The sequence below is a fragment of the Hydra vulgaris genome, chromosome 15 (genome assembly GCF_038396675.1).
Source record: "Hydra vulgaris chromosome 15, alternate assembly HydraT2T_AEP".
In the NCBI taxonomy this organism is placed as follows: domain Eukaryota; kingdom Metazoa; phylum Cnidaria; class Hydrozoa; order Anthoathecata; family Hydridae; genus Hydra; species Hydra vulgaris.
In genome coordinates, this window is record NC_088934.1 from 13200001 (window position 1) to 13218461 (window position 18461).

General features: G+C 26.3%; 1 protein-coding gene across 2 annotated transcripts in view; it reads right to left on the reverse strand.

Annotated features, from left to right (window-relative positions):
* LOC136071987 (geranylgeranyl transferase type-2 subunit alpha-like) overlaps positions 1-18461 on the reverse strand; it is a 64005-nt gene that overhangs the window by 2462 nt on the left and 43082 nt on the right. The window contains exons 11-14 of one of the 2 annotated variants that reach the window (XM_065818952.1): positions 17880-17968; positions 17682-17810; positions 11105-11154; positions 10860-10892 (exon numbers count right to left, since the gene is read on the reverse strand). In XM_065818952.1, the coding sequence (XP_065675024.1) occupies positions 10860-10892; positions 11105-11154; positions 17682-17810; positions 17880-17968 (301 nt within the window). The remainder of the gene's footprint in view (positions 1-10859; positions 10893-11104; positions 11155-17681; positions 17811-17879; positions 17969-18461) is intronic. The other variant, XM_065818953.1, reaches the window with a different exon arrangement.

An 18461-nucleotide genomic window follows, 5' to 3' on the forward strand; every position in this document is an offset into this window, starting at 1 on the left:
ATTTATAAAAATTTACAGATATATTATAGTAATTTCAAAATATAAACTTCCCTTAAATCCAGTCAGTATATTAATTATTAATAATTTGACTAATCATTAAAAGTTTTATTCTGTTGCATACTGTTCAATGTAACACCAACACAACTTCAATATGAACTTAATCACCTTGCGACTTATTAACTGACATACAACGATAAATCTAACTTAAAATTCTTAGCATTAATTAATATTTTTCAAAACACTAACACGAAATTGGTTGTGTTATTTTTAACTCAAAATCAATATATCAACACATATATATATTCTTGCATGGTAGTCAAAAAGTTTAATAATAAACCAGACCAAAAAAAGTTTAAAAAACTTTATTAAAGTTTTAAAATGAAAATTGAATGAAGTTTTTTTATATAATAAATTGCTTGCCCAAACTAAACCCTCAGTTGATGTAGCGGCACTTACTTGTAGCAGCAGGCTATAAGATAGTCGATGTAGCAGTACTCCCTTGTAGCACCAGGCTATAATATAGTCAATGTAGCAACACTCGGTACATGTTTTAAAATTTTTTTTTAATAATACAAAACCAAAAACACTATTAATTAAAAACACTTTCTAGTCATTATTGTGGTTTTTAAAAACAAAAAAATTTAATGCACTTCCACATTACTTTAATTTTTGTAAGTTTTAGAGGATTAAAATATAGCTTAATTGTTGACATAGCCTAAATATTAAAATGTTGCTGAATTGTTAACGGTTGCTTAACTATTAAAAAAAAGCATTGAAAGAAACTTTCAATGCTTTTATATATATATATATATATATATATATATATATATATATATATATATATATATATATATATATATATATATATATATATATATATATATATATATGTATATATATACACACATATAATATACATTAGTGCTGGAAACAATTAAAAACTTGCCTATCAACACTGATTGGTTGAAATAAAAAACAAACGATCAAGTTAGCTTTTTGTAATTTTTGCCTAAATTTTTTAGCCATAACAATATAGGCGTTACACTTTTTGTGTTTGCAAATTGTATTATGAAATTCGCATTGTAATCAAGCCTAAAATGTTACAAAAAATGCTGATTTAAAAAAAAATCGACTCTGTTGGACTCAGTACTTTCCAGCCAGATATACTAAGCAATAACTCAAGAAACACTTAACTTATTTCCAAATTTGAAATTTATTGTATCGTTTAAAAATTTTAATCAGTTTGTACAGATTTCAGAGGATGCTAAGAATGTAATCAAATTTTTTGAGAGTAGGTACCATCATGGCCTGAATCCTACTTTCAGTGACCTTTTCGATGCTGCTATCTTTTTTTACTTGAATTTTTTGTCATTTTTGCTGATTTGTTGCTTTTCAACAAGATTCCTTTTACAATTGCCCTCTTGATAAGGTGCTGCTCAGAGCAATTTGGAGGCTTTGCACCTTTTGGGACAATTTTGATGCCATTTTAGTTGTACCACTCCATTGTATTCTTGAAGTGGTGGAAAAACACAAATACAATTAAATATATGTATATAGAACGCCATTATAATAAAAAAGAGGAATTAATTTGTTAAGTAGTTTTTCAACTTTTGCTAAGTATATCTGGTCAGAAAGTGATGAGCCCAACTGATAAGAATAATCTTTTAATAAAATATAATACTAACTTTTATGCTTTTAACTTTCAATAAACCTTTTCATTTAGCTCAACATATAGCTTTTTAAGCATACTATTCTGAATCACCCAAAACAAATGATATTTTTTTAACAAAAATGATACAAATAAGAATTAAGTACTTTTAGTAAAACATTTTATTAAAAATTGGCTAAGAAAACCCCAAATTTTAACCAAGTTTATTTATTTAGAAAACAAATTGCACTATTCATTATTTGATTCATAGGAAGAGGATCCAAGTCAATTAACATTTTTAAAGCAGTTTTTTTGTTCAAGTTTTTCTTTCTAATTTTGTGGGTCTTTGCACTGCATCATTTGCATATAACTCTATAGCAAGCCTTAGTCAAATATATTGAAATCTTATCCTTCAAAACTTACTAAATTAAATTTTGCAAACAGTTTTCTTTCATAGAGTTTTGTGTGTCCCTTTTTACTCAATTCATTAGTAGGCTGTTGTGATTAATCATTTTGAGAAGTTTTTTGATTAACAATTGCTTAAAAAACAACAACAATTAAATGATTATTAATCGAATAATTTATCAAAAACAAAAATAAAGAAGCTTTTCTTTAATTACACATTAAATAATATTATTTGAGTTTATTTTTTTATATAAATTCCTTTTGGTTTAAAGTAATAAAATATTCCAATGTAATTAATAAGAATGGTTATAATATTGTAATGTTTAAGAATGGTAAAAATTTTATAAAATCGAAGTAAGTCTTAAGCATAATAAGTTTGATAATTAGCTCACTGTGGACCAGAGTGACTGCCAGGGTAAGCTGTTCCCCAGGTCTAATTTTTTTTTCCAATAGTTAGTTATACATTAGTAAACACCATTTATGGTATTTAGAACTTCTGGGGGGTTGGACAAAGTAAAAAGATTGTTGTTTAAAAATCAAGTTTTTTAAATCATAAAAATGTTTATAAATTTTCAACAAACCGCTGAAAATCCGCAAAACTGATAAATTGTGTAAATAATTAAGGGCTATTTATATAAAATGTGTGCTGTTTGTCTGACACAGTTTGGTAAAGCCATCTAAAACCAAGGCTAACAATACTAGGGGAGGGGGTCCAAGGGCATTGGCCCCTCCCACCCCACCCTTATTTTTAGTTGTAAACTGTCTTAGAAAGTTTAAATAAAAATTTAAAAAGCAGAAGTCTTATATTTATACAAGAAGATAGAATTGAAACTGATGCTTGGGAGTTTGAAGAGTCCTATGTAGATTTAATTGAGTATATTAATTAAATTATAACATGACACATTTGAGAATGTTGAGCTAAGTGTTACATGGAAAGTTTACATCGCAGTATGCCATGTACTTCCTTTTCATTTTACTGACCACTGCCTTGGAGTTTACTGTGAGCAAACAGGAGATGTTATTCATTGTGAGTTTAAAAAAGCTTGGAATAGATACAAGTGTAGAATTAAACATAAATTATGCAAAACAGTCAAAATCCAGTATTGTGAAATTTATATCAAAACTATCGAATAGATTAAATAATATTATCATATAAATATAAATATAAATATATATACATATACATATATATATATATATATATATATATATATATATATATATATATATATATATATATATATATATATATATATATATATATATATATATATATATATAACTAAGTTTTATTCATCCTATGAATAAAACTTAATTATTACCCAATTAAACCTAAACCTATTATTTTAGTTTTATCCATCCTATAAAATCACATTTAAATCTAAGTATGACATACATTAAAAAACTTAGGTATATTGTATATTTGTGTAATGCATAACTTATACTATAAGTATATGTATTATTAATAAACATTTGCATTGTATACAAATGTATTTGAGTATACATTTAAGTTTATACATGCATTGAGAAAGCTGTAAGTTTTTTTTAATAACACATACATGTTATTATGAAACCTGTAGTTTTCTTAATTCCATATTTTTAGTTAAAATATATGTCAATAAAACAGTAGTATTTATTAGAAAGTAATAATAAAAATTAAATAAAATACAAAACATAGATTAACAAAAACATAGAATTTTATTGTGGATATTCTTACCCTCCAGTACCTGTTGATGATGAAAGATGGAGTACCTGGGAATAATAAGACCAATAATATATGTCTTGTTATAATATATTTTTAGGATAGTGGTTACCTCTAAATTTCACTGGTTCCAGACAAAGATTTTAATTGTTTCAATCGCAGGAGTATTCTTTTGAGTTTTAATGACCTTATCAAACTGTGTGAGACAAACAGCACACATTTTATATAAACAGCCCGCAATTGTTTACACAATTTATCAGTTTTGCAGATTTTTAGCAGTTTTTGTCAAAAATTTATAAACATTTTTATGATTTAAAAAACTTGATTTTTAAACAACAATTTTTTTACTTTGTCTAACCCTCCAGAAGTTCTAAATACCATAAATGGTGTTTACTAATGTATATCTAACTATTGGAAAAAAAATATCAGACCTGGGGAACAACTTACCTTGGCAGTCCACTGTAGTCCACTGAGAGCTAGTAATTCATTAACATTTGGAAAAAACATAAAGCTTTCACATAACAGTTATTTCATGTCCATTTTGTTTCTGTAAAAGATATGAGTAAAGAAAGCATAACAAATCAATCTTTTCATCATTTAAGGATGTTTTTAATTTTGTTACAAAAAGCCCTGCCTAACCATAACGTCTTTCTGCTTCAATTGAGGATGGTGGAATAGCTAACAAAGCAGTGTACATTTGTTCAAATAAATGACTTCCACTTCTTTTGTTTATTTTTTCAAAAATGCTTATTTCATTTTTAGTTGATGAAATATTTATTTGAAAAGTTATTACTGTTGAAAGATCGGTGGTTTTTTTTTGACAAAATGGGATTCAGTTCTTTTTTTTTTTGGATTGTTTTCAGTGCATTCATATGTAGCCTCATCCACTTGATTTAAACTATTTTTATTAGCATTCTAATTGATGAGAAATAAACAATAAACAATTTCTTTAACTGTTAGAGAGAGTTTCTTGTTGATTGTTTTAATATGGCATTTTTTTGTGTAAGTGTTTTTAGGTAAGTGTTGGTATCTTCTAAATACTCTATAATAGGAATTTCAAATATTCTTTTAGTTACTGATTCGTAGAATTTCATACCAGTCTTACTTGATTATGTTTTCAATTTAGTAAGTAAAAATTTAAAGATTTTCAAAGCATCAATTATATTGCAATCTTGCCTTTTCAAAGCAAGTGAACTTACCTCAATGACTTCTAATGATTTTACAATTTCCTCAATTTTCTTAACTTCACAATGTGTTGGATATAAATTAGTAACTGACAAATTTATTAGCACTGATTTTATTATTTCTTTCAACTCCAAGAACCGCTTCAGCATTGCCAACATTGAGTTCCAGCGTGTACATATATCCATTATCACAACTTTTTTCTTTCTCAGTTTTTCTCAGCACTCTCTTTGCAGAAAATCATTTTTTACAGGTGATTTTCTAAAAAAATGAGCTATTTTTCTAACTTTATTTTTTTATGATGAAAAATCTTGAATAAATTCAATTTTGTAATTAGAAGGAGCTACCTCAAGCCAACTTTGTCCTTCGCTTTGTATAAAATATTCCTCACCTTCATCACATTCCTGACCACTTAAAGAGTTATCAATTGTTTTTTCAAAACATTCGTTATCAGGTTCTACACAGGTTTTATCCTATTATAAAACATCTATTTATCATTCTATTTTTTCCATTATTCAATTAATTAATCAACTCAAAAAAATAAACAATTAATCATTTAATTGATAGCAGCTCTATTCATAAGTGAAAAAAGGTCAACTTTGTATAAGAGACAGACAAAGTAAATGTAGGTTCAACAATAAGTAGAACACACCCATTTTTCATTAAGTTAGAAAATATCTGATGCTATAACTTGCGAGAACTAGGGTGTTATGTGGTGCTAAATATTATAAGGTTTAGTTTACTAGTCTATATCAAGCATCTGATACTACGCCAATTATGTTATGCCAAGCATTCGAAATGCCATTGACATTTTGTGACATTAGAATAATAGGGTTCTATCTCTATTTTTTAATGTTGAGAGAATTTAACTTTTGATTTTTAATTATCTAATTATTTTACAGCTGTTGTTGTTTATATTGTATGTTATTTATATTTTATAATTAATCTTACATTATTTATTTTTAATTTGTAAAATTGCTTGTTTACAAATTAATTGTTAACTCCAACTTTATTAAATAAAGTTAAAATTAACAATGAAAACCAAAAACATACATTTTTAAATATTATATAAATAATAATAAAATTAATATACTAGAATTATATAATTTTGAACACAAAAATGTTATAAATAAAAACAGAAAATTAAATTTTTTTACCATTAAAATTGAGAGATAGAACCTTTAATTCTCATCTACCAATATTTTGTCGATTTATATTACTTAATAAATAAGGTGTTATAAGCAATCAATTTTATAAAATTTTATATTTTGGTGTTTGAATTTAATGAATTTGAAAAATTTTTACTTTTAAAAATTTAAGTGAGTATAACAAATTTTGTTACATTCTCTTAACATTACAAAAGGGAGAAAAAGAGAACCATATTATCCTAACATCATGATTTCCAACAAAACCAGCATGTTGCAACAGCGCTCATTTATAGTCGTAAAATTTTATAAGAATAGCAACTTATAACCTTTTATAAGAACAGTAAAAGTTTATGAATTCATGCAGAAATTCATAAAATTTTTATATTCCTTTATTCAAGAATAAATCATTTTCAATACTTTAAAGCCACCTATCAAAAGCTTGCGTTGCTTATTATTTGGACTTTAAAAGAAATATTAACATTTCTAGTCATTATTTCTAACTCATTTCATTCAGAAAAGTTAATTAAATATCAAACTAAAGTTAATCTGTCATCTCAAACTGTGTTTTTTCCACCAATCAAAAACATTTAATATTTTTTATCACTCAGTATTATTGCTTGTTTAATAGAATTTTTGCGCTTTTTTATACTGTAAACTCAAGATTGTTATGGTCTGAAAACTATGTTAATTACAATTATCAAAAACATTTAGTTGCTAACTTAATAACTTTAACTTTATTTTTTTGAAAGTATTTAAACTTTTTATTATTAAGTTTGTCTTCGAATCGATCAAATTGATTGGTTAGAATTAATATTGGAAGATCAAAACTTTTTTTCTAAAAGTAAACGATCATTGATTGGCCATTATTTCCAGCGATGATGTATATATATACTGATATACTGAATATATATACTGATATATATATATATATATATATATATATATATATATATATATATATATATATATATATATATATATATATATATATATATATATATATATATATATATATATATATATATACAGTAATGTGAATAAGTTTTAGATCACTTGTATAATTAGACGTATTTACAATTTTTTTCCTATGTAATTTTTTTAAAGCCTACTTAAGTTTAATACTTAGGTTCGTTTTACAATCAACAAAATCATTCACAACTCACTTAAAAAAAGAAAAACAAAATCATGTTGGATACCCCACGAGTTAACCGATCAAAATTGCAAGAATAGAATTGAGGCATGTAAGGAAAATTTAGCCCTTTTCAGAAACGGCCCATGGAGACTATGTGATATTATTACAGGGGATGAGTCGTGGTTTTATTTGAGACAAGTTGGACATAAGTTGGCTAATGCTAGTTGGGTCGGTGAAGGTGGAAGTCCAAGAACTATAGTAAGATGCGACAGGTTTCAGCCGAAAAACATGTTCTACATCTTCTTCAAAACAACAGGTGTTGTTCATTTGGGTTATGTTGAAAAGGGAGACACCATTACTAGCGAATATTATATAAAAAATTGTTTGAAACCTCTTATATGCAAAATAAATAAGCAAAGACCTAAAATAGGTACTCAAAATTTCAAATTTCTCCATGATAACGCTCGACCACATGTGACTGAAACCGTCACAAATTGTCTAAACCAAGCTGGAATTACAATAATTTGCCACCCACCATACTCACCAGACTTAGCTCCATCCGATTATTGGCTGTTCAACTTGATAAAAAAAAATCTTGATGATGATACTGACGTCAAAAGTAAAAAAACTCGCATAACGAAGCTACTTTAAAGTATACCCAAAGAAGAGTATAAAAAAACATTTGACAAATGGCTTGAAAGGATGCAACTTTGTATAGATAACGATGGACATTATTTTGAACATTTGATAAAATAAAATTTAAAAAACTCTTCTTTTTTTTAATAGGGGAGTTCTACAAACTTTCCTAATGACCTAAGTAATATATAAGAAAAGTTGAAAGAATATATTATTTTGAATAAATAAACAAAATTGATGAGGAAACATGAGGGATTTGTTTGTTTATTTATTAAAACGATGTGTCATAACAACTACATCCAAAACAGGATATTCAAAGAATGCTGTTACAGAAATCAGAGAAACTGGCTTCCTTGAAGATAGAAAGAAAAGTGGTAGACCTCCTAAGCTAACAAAAGATGACAATACATATTTAAAAACCCTATCTTTAAGAAATACAAAAAAAGCATCAACCGAGCTTGCAAAAGACGTTAACACAGCAACTGGAAAAAATGTCAGCTCTTTTTTTATTCGACGGCACCTACTTAAATCGGGATTAAGAGGGTGTGTTGCAATTCGAAAACCATTATTAGGGTGTGGCAATAAAGAAAAACGACTTAAATATGCAAAACAATACAAAGATTGGGCCCAGAAAATGTTTAATCTGGTTCTGTACACCGATGAGTCCAAATTCAAAATTTTTGGAACGAAAGGACGTCAATATGTTGGAAGAATAATTGAAGAAGCCTATCAGCCCGAGTGTTTAAACCCTACTATTAAACACAGAGGAGACTCTTTACAAGTTTGGGGCTGTTTATCCTCATCTGGAGTAGGTGATTTGATCAAAATAGGAGGGCGACTCACCGGGGAACGTTATGTGAATATCCTAAGGCACCATGCTGTATCATCCAAAATGAGACTAATAGGTCATAATTTTATTTTGCAGCAGGACAATGACCCAAAACATTGTTCCAGAATGGCAAAAAATTATTTAAATGAAATGGCAGAGGAAGGAGTACTGGAAGTGATGACCTGGCCTCCCCAGAGTCCAGTTTTGAATATAATTGAGCATATTGGGGATTACCTGGACCTGACTTATATGGAGAACTTGATGCCAAAGAGGGTTGGTAAATGTGGAAAGAAGAGAATCCTAACACCATGTGGGAAAAGAATACTTACCATGATTGTTCTAGAAAATAGACAGGCCTCCAACTATGAAATAACTAATAAGCTGGACCAATCTGGAGTCAAAATGTCAAAGAGAACGGTTCAACATTGCCTAGACGATCTTGGTTACATTTCACAACATCCTGCTAAGAAGCCTAAACTGACACCAAAAATGATGAAAAGGGGTTGGAGTGGGCAAAAAAGTATAGGAATTTAACAAAAGATGATTAGAAATTGATAAAATTAATTTAGATGTATTTAAAATATCCACTTTCTTACACCAAACTTTAAATATTCACTTAACAATTCTTGTATATTATATCTTAAGGTATTCTTTAGCAACGAGAGTACTTTCCAAGTTTTAACAAAGAAAGCTCAATATGCAAAAAGAAAAAAAGGGAAAAATACTTATTTTACTGCATCATTCAAACTGTTAAACACCCCACCTCTGTGATGATCTGGTCAGTGATATGTAGAAGGGGAATGGGAAGGTTCTATATTATAGAGGGAGTAATGAATCAGTTATAATATAAAAAAGTGCTGGAACAAATATTGTTGCCACAATTGGCAGAATGGTTTAGTCCAAGTGAAAAAAAACCTTCATGCTGGACGGGGCACCATGTCATATGGCTAAATCAGTTCAAAAATATCTATCAGAACAAAGTATTCAATTACTCGAATGGCCAGGAAACTTTCTTGACCTAAATTCTATAGAAAATGTTTGGGCGCTCCTAAAAAATGCAAATATCTAAAGAAAATATTACAAATAAAGAGTATCAAATAGAAAGAATTATTTACCATTGAAACCATAATAAAAAATTGAAGAAATGCTGAAAAATGCATCAAAAGTATGCCAAAAAGGGTTCTTGCAATTGTAGAGGCAAATGGAGGAATCATCAATTATTAAATATATTTGTAGTATTATTTAAATAATAAAATTTATTAACCATTTGTTAAATATTTTTTATTTGTCAAAAAAATACCCATTTCTTAAATAAAAAATACTTTTGAGTACATAAATCACAAATAAATATCAAAATAATATACTTTGAAACTTGAGAATGTAAAAAAATGTGGGTGGCCATAATAAATTGTCACACGACTGTATATATATATAAACAATTATTAGGTGTATTCTAAAAACTAGAATGCTCAAAATAGAGTAATCAATATGTGATTTTTAAATGTCTTACATTTACAAATCACAATTGATTATTAGAATTATAACTTTTTTGTATTTCTTTTTTTCTGTATGAAAAATAGATGAACATTGGTTTGAAATCTTAAAAATCATTGGTTTTATTTATTAATAGCACTTCACCCTTATATGAAAATTCCTATATATAATGGAAAATATTTGACTACCAAAAGAATATCAAACTGGGTTTCAAAAAACCAGAATTTTATAGATTTCAAAATTTAAAACTTTTTTTATTAATATGAAAAAAAAAAAAATTATTACTATAAAATGTTATACAAAATGACTGTATCAAACTTTTGTTTAAAAATATCTTTATTTTTTTGCATATAAAGTTTTAGTAATTAACTTTTATAGTGATTTTAGCAATAACAATGGTTATTATTTAATAACCATTGTTATTGCTAAAATCACTATAAAAGTCTAGTTATTTTTGGAACCACGTTGATATAAATTTAAAAATTTTTTCAAGTGATATATGGAACTTAACATGTAATGAAGCATGATGTGAGGTGACCATTTTTATATGCTAAATGAAATTAATCATTTTTTAAACTAAAGCTATATTATACTTATATATATTATAGTCTATTATAGTTTATATTTATACAGAAAACAGAGAATATCAAAAAAAAAATTTAATTATAGTTATAAATATTTACCCTGCAACTTAAGTCAACACAATCAACCAACATCTAACAAAATAATAAAAATAAATTAGTTGTCTAAGTTATAAAATGTTTAACTTTAATAAGTCAAACAAAATTAATAAAAAATAATAAAACTGATAAACTAATTAGGATTTAAATAACTTTAATAGAGATGAAAACCAGATTAAAACCAGTCAACTTAGATCAACCAGAAACTTAGACTAAAACTAATTAAAATTATAAACTAAAAACAAAACCTTTTTTTTAAAAAGCTGTTCCAAAACTCTTTCAACTTCATATTTACTTCCTATTGAAAAAAAAAAAAAACTATACACAAAATTATACACAGTAAAGAAATAAGACAATACTGTTAAACACCAGCAAGACCAAAATCTATTGATAGAATTTTAATCTTATTTGTTGTTATTTGTATATAATTTTATATTAAATAACAACAATAAAAAATACAATGACACTAACTCATGACTTAATACATTGTTTTTATATATGAAGTTGTAAATGTGTTAAACCAGTTTTTAAAAGTAAAAAAAATTACATTTAATTAAAACAATTGAACTATATTGGTCTATTGGAAGATAAAACTAAAACGTAGAAAAGTAATAATTGGGTATGACTAGATAATTTCAATTTTACAAAACATGCCAAAAGAATTTTAACATAACTATCTTATATAGTTTTAAAAGATATTTTCATAAAACTTTGAGTTGCTTAATCTCCATGGGATTATGCATAACTAAGAAGTATTAAAAAAAAAAAGAAAAACTTAATTAGAAATCTAATAAAACAATTGTATATATATATATATATATATATATATATATATATATATATATATATATATATATATATATATATATATATATATATATATATATACACACACACACACACATACATACATACATACATACATACATACATACATACATACATACATACATACATACATACATACATACATACATACATACATACATACATACACACACATACACACACATATATGTGTGTGTGAGTTATGTATAACTGGTTTATGTTTATTTATCAGAAAAAATACTGGTTTTTATAGTTATAATACAAATTTTAAAAGTATAAATACAAGTACAAAGTAAAAACAAAGTTTATTCATATTCAACAAAACCTTTTGCAAAATTATATTTTTCCATTATGGCTGCCCTGGAGAAGGATGGGTAAATTTGGTGCTTGACAAAATGAAGAAACTGCTTATGATCTTTGGTGACAGTTTCATTATATATCTGGAGATATGCAATGAAACTGTCATTGACAACTTTTATCTCATTGATCTTTCAACAGGAAACTATTGGACTTCTCCTTTCCTGTTATGTTGAACACTTTGAAGAGACAAAATGTTGCTTGAGCTACAAACTTTTAAAGACTGAAAGTCTACGCTATACATATTTTCAGATCTTTCCAAGCTTTTCTTTAAAAGCTGGAGCTTGGCTATTATGGCTCTTTTGACCTCTAAAGGGACTCAATTGTCAAAAGAACCTGCCTGTAGATATAAAAAAGTTTTAATTGGTAAATAATGCCATAATACTGCTGTGAATGAATTATTTTATTCAACAGTTTAATATTTAATTTTATTTAAAAAAATTGTTTTAAACAATATTCAATATAAGGCTTCAATATATGACTGATAAATAGAATAAAGTTAGATATTTATATTGATATTATTAATAATAAGAATTCATTTTTTATTAATAGTAATTATAATAAGTGCATTAAAAAGGTGATGCAAATTACTTGTTTAATGTGCAAATAACCTTTTAAGTACTTTTTTCTTTAGCCAGAATAAAAATTCAAAATACCAAATAACTCAAAAAAAAAATTTTTAATTATTTGCTAATCGCAAAATAGCTGCTGTTTAAAATTGCACAAAGAATTAGAACAATTACATAGTATGGTGTCCCAGAAGGGCTGCTTAGGAAAAGAATATATATATATATATATATATATATATATATATATATATATATATACACATACTGCTTTATATATATATATATATATTTTATATATAAATATATATATATATATATATATATATATATATATATATATATATATATATATATATATATATATATATATATATATATATATATATACATACTGCTTTATATATATATATATTTTATATATAAATATATATATATATATTGTTATATATATATATATATATATATATATATATATATATATATATATATATATATATATATACTATAGAAAATATAGACAGGGATTTAAAAACTTTTTTGGATATCTATATAAACCAACCTCAGTAACTAAACTTGTCTTAGTTGATGCTCTCTTAAATTTTAGTTGCATAGAGTTTACAAAAAATTCGCTTTATTTGGCCAAGGCAAAAATTTAAAATAATAAAGTGATATATTAATATTAAACAAATATTTATGTTAAAAAATGTTACACAAATGCGAAAAAAATTAACTAATTCAATTATTGTTCTATTAAAGTGTGGATAAAATTAGAAGAACAAAAAATTCATCATTCAAATCAATTTCAATAATTACTAAAATATTTAAACTATTTTATCTTAATTAAAAATAAGATGTTAAAGGTTTTCAAATTGCCAGAATATTAGATATTCAGCTACTACTTGCAGTAGGTATATACTGCTGTTCTTAATCTTTAGTTAAAAATGAATTAAAATCTTTTAACAATTTTTAAATATCTTTTAGCTGTATCTTTGACAATTCTAAAAACTCACTGAAAATGCACTGAAATTATCTCTATCGTAAAACTCATCTAGATAAGTATGCAAAAATTTTCTATTAATCAAATCTATTTTAAAAATAATACTATTATAAAAATAATGCTACAATAAAATGATTTATATCTTTTTCTAATAGTTCATTCACTTCTTGTAAAGGATTTATGGTTTCGTAATATCTGTAGTCCTCAAAATCCTTGTCCTCTTCTTGAGACATTTTATTTTTTATTTCAATTCTACTATTTACACTATTACTACAGGAGTCCCCAAACAAATGTCATTGCAGGAGTCCTCAAACAAAGAAAAACAAACTGTTCATTTAGGTACCAGCGTTGGAAAAAATTATTTAAAGGTTACCAATCAACACTGATTGCCTAAAATGTAAAATATTTAAAAGTAGACAATTAAATTATTTTCCGGACAATCAAATTAAATTTTTGTAATTTTCAACTAACTTTTGTAACTTAACTTAATGCATTTTTTAACAACTTAATGCATTACATTTTTTTGAGTTTATGTTATGAGCATAATATTGATATCAGGTCTAATAATCCAGAAAAAACGATGATTTAAAAAAAAATTGATTTTTTTATTCAATTTATATTTATGTGAAAATATTATGAATCTTTTAACAAAAATTTAAATTTTTATATTTTGCTTTTCTCAATAAATCTTTTCACTTCACCTTTTTAGCAAATTAGTTTGAACCACATAAAAGAAATGATAACAAAAAATATTCAACAAAAAATAATATTACTATCTATAAGCTGTTTTCAACTTTTTTTTTTTTTTTTGTAAGGAAAAGACCTGTTAGGAAAAAAATAAAGTTTTTAATAAGAAATCAGTATCTGAACCTGCTAAAGTTTAATTTTTTTCTCATGCCCGTTATTTATTAACTCAACTCATTCCTGCCATTTGTTTTTCTAGTCTGAAAAACATCTGAAAACATAAAGGAAAAATTTTTCTTGTTGACAGCCTAGGCTAACTTTCTTTTAATTGAATTGGTATTGTTGATGCAAATTCATGAGCTAAAAATAAATTAAGTAAAAAGAAATTTGAATTGATTTTTGTCAATCCTTAGTGAATATCAAATAGAAACCTAAAATTAAATAACCTGCTTTATTGCTGCTTCTACTAGACATAAACCACCATGCCTTAATTCATTAAGTCTTAGGCACTCAATAAGAATCTTAAAAGGGCTATCAGGCATGTTTGATTTGAGAGCTATTTCGTATGCTGTTCTCATCATCTTTGAATATGCTTCACAGGTTTATTATGTTTAAGATATTTTCAATATCAGGGATACCTGGATAACTATATCAAGTATCTTCTATAAGGTTTCCATAATTAATTAGTATTGCTAATTTGTTAAAAAATCCTTCAAAATTTAAGTATGTACAATTTGAACGAGGCAAATCTGTTAGAATTAGAAAATACTAGCACATATAACAAGAAATGAAGTAAGTTATCTTAGAAAAATTTAAGTATTTTCTGGATTTACAAATTTAAACTAAGCTAATGATTTCAATTTTTACGTAGTGTTTGCTACAACACCAAATCTAATATTCACGGTCTTCAAAGTAACTTTACTTCTGGTAAGCCTAATCTCTTGCAAAGTCTCATCTCTGGATTCCACTAATCACATCCTACCTGATATAGCTGACAAACAGGTTGATCCATTGCATGACATTTGTATCACTCCAGCTTCTGTAATTATAGTGATTTCCCGCTTAGACTCTTCTACAGCTTGTGGTCTGGACAACACACTTGTTATAGTCTTCCAGAAGTGTTCTCTGGAGTTGTTGCCTATACTTTCAAAACATTTTAACAAGTGGTTATCAAAGTTTCGGTTTCTAATCTGTTGGAAAGCAGCATCTCATTATTCTTTTTACTATCATAAGCTTTTTAGTAACAAGGTTTTTGAGTCTTTAATTAAAACACAGTTAATCTCTTATCTTGAATCTAATAACTTTCTGATCATCGATATGGATCTCAATCTACTCATTTAACTGCTGCTTTGTTAACGGCAATAACGGTTTTATTGTGCATCAGATAGATGTGGAGAGGATAGGGTTATCACTCTTGATATTTCTTTGTTAAAGTTTGGCATGCTCTCTTCTGCTAAAGTTGCATCTCTTTATCATGCTCACCGCTTTCTTACTTTTATTCTTTATCTCTATAAATCTCTAATCTGTCCTTGTATGGAATACTGTTGTCATATCTGGAGCGGATCTTTAAATGATGTTTTTTTTCTTTTAGATAAGGTGCAGAAATGAATTGTAAACATAGTTGAACCTGCTCTTTGAACCAACCTTTAACCATTATGACATTGCCGTGACGTTGCTTCTCTTTCTCTTTCTTTCTATAAATATATATACATAATATTGTAAAATGTGCCATCTAATAAAACTCATTCTTGTGTTGCTCATCATTCAATCGAGTCTCATGTGAGTATTTTAAATGCGAGTATTTTAGGTGATCCAAAAATTCTTTTTTGTCCAGTTTTTGTCCTTGGAAAAAATCATTTGCTTGGAATTTGCTTCCTTAATCTTGTTTTCCTGATTGTTATCTTGCTTTATAAACTTCATTTTTTCTTATCCAAATGTAATAGTGGTTGCTTACAGCCTTGTTGGAAGTGACAATGTTTAATATATATATATATATATATATATATATATATATATATATATATATATATATATATATATATATATATATATATATATATATATATGTTTACAAAAAACAAATTGTCGTTTTTTTAGCTGAAAGATCCCTTAAATTAGTTATTTCCATAAAACTTACATAATATTTTAATAATGAACTATCTTTTCTTTTTTTTTTTTTTTGAGTAACTAATAATACTTTCTTTTGCAAGATTTTTTCTTCACAAAAGAAAAAAACGTCAAGTACTTCGATGTTTTCCAAGTTTCATTTTGTTATTGCATTAGACAATATTCTTAATAACTCTTTATATTAAAACATATATTTTCTTCTAGAATAAAAATTTCTGTTTATTAAAAACTATTGAAATTAAAAGTAAAAAAATTCACTCACTTATCATTACAAAGGGGTATTGTGAAGCAGCATTTACCATTTTAGCTTAGACATTAAAATTCAATCATAAAAATTTTAATACATTTTGAACCCCAATTTACAAAACAAAAATTAACATTTTATTTACTTAGAAAACAATATACTATATGTATATTAATTTATAGTACTATATTGTAGCATAATAAACCACATAACTTTAATCTAGTTAATGTATATTTAGCCTACAGTCTGGATTCTGATAAAACCAGACAACTAAATCAGTCATGTGGCTACAGCTGAATTGTTTGTAACTTTACTAAATGAATGCATTACCCAGCAAAAGACATTATTAATTAAATTTTTCTATTGCAACACAAATATTTAATTGTTCTTTTTTTTTAATTACTCCTTTAAAATTTTCAGAAACTTTATTTACTGAATAAAGCGTGAAATGATTTTTAAATGTATTATTATTTAACCAGTGTTTGTTTTAAAGCAAATTTCTTTTATTAAGTATTGTTTCCATTTTTTTGGTTTTTACAGATTTATCTTTATTGTTTTTAAAATATAGTTTTAAAATCTTGCATGCAATAGCATGCTTGTGCTAATCTGAAAAACAGGTAAAATTTAGGAAGGGTATCTTGCATTTCCATTAGATAAATATACCAATGAATTGGAATTTAACTGTGCAAAAAATGCCACTGATGGCAAAAATTGTTTTAGCTCAAAAAGGTAAAAATATTTAGAAACTTAGCAGAAAAATAAGACTTTAGGAATCCTGGAATTTATTATTTCTGAAAAGTTATAACCAATAGCCCCTGACTATCAATTTAAAGAAACCAGGTCTTCATAGTTTTGAGAATTGCTAAAGTTCTTTACTTTTTTTCTTATATAAGTTTCTAAATACTTTTTGGAGCCTGTAGATCCAGTAAAAATAATGGATACTTGACTTTTTTGCACTCTTTTTTAGACAATTTTTGAATAATCTGAAAATGAATATCTGAATAACATAAAATTCATACTAAGATCATTATAGTATCCTTTTCTGATGGAATCAACTCTCACAAGTTTATCTAGCAACGATGACATTTCATTGTTGTATTCGTTTAAATCTACTGCATGCATCAAATGTAACAGCGTCAGCATTGTCCCTACAAAAATAATATTTCTTTAAAATAAATGTTAAATATATATTGAAGTACAACAACAAAAAGTTTTACATTTATTATTAGGTTCTTCGTCATAGAGAATTTGACAAGATTCTAATTCATTTCGTAAAACATCAACTTCTACATCTGTATGAGCATATCTAAAAAGTAACAAATAAAAATCCAACAAAACACATGGCTTAAATTTTTTTTTTTTTAATTAATTCACCTCCCCAAGGCCTAGAAGGCCACTACAGACAAGGAGGCAACTTAATTGTGGTTGTAACCCTCTCTCAAACCTATAACTCCGAAACACGAACCTTGACAAACAAGGCCGCTGTGCGGAGAAACAAGTTGAGCGCGGTACCAGGGATGTGGTGGGGATCGAACTCGGAACCTCTCGCTTATGAAGCGAGCGCTCTACCACTACACCACTACCGCATAAATAAGATAAAAACAACAATCTCTGAAAACAAAAGAAAACTATAGTCCCTTAAAAGACCTTGGTAAAAATTCCTTATTTTATTTTGATATAAGTTGTTGCAATATTAAAACTTTTATGAAATTTTTATTTAAAACAAAAATTATTTAATTAATACAGATTAGTATTTTTTATAGGTAAGTTGGGGCAAATAAGTGAGGCTATTTAGCAAC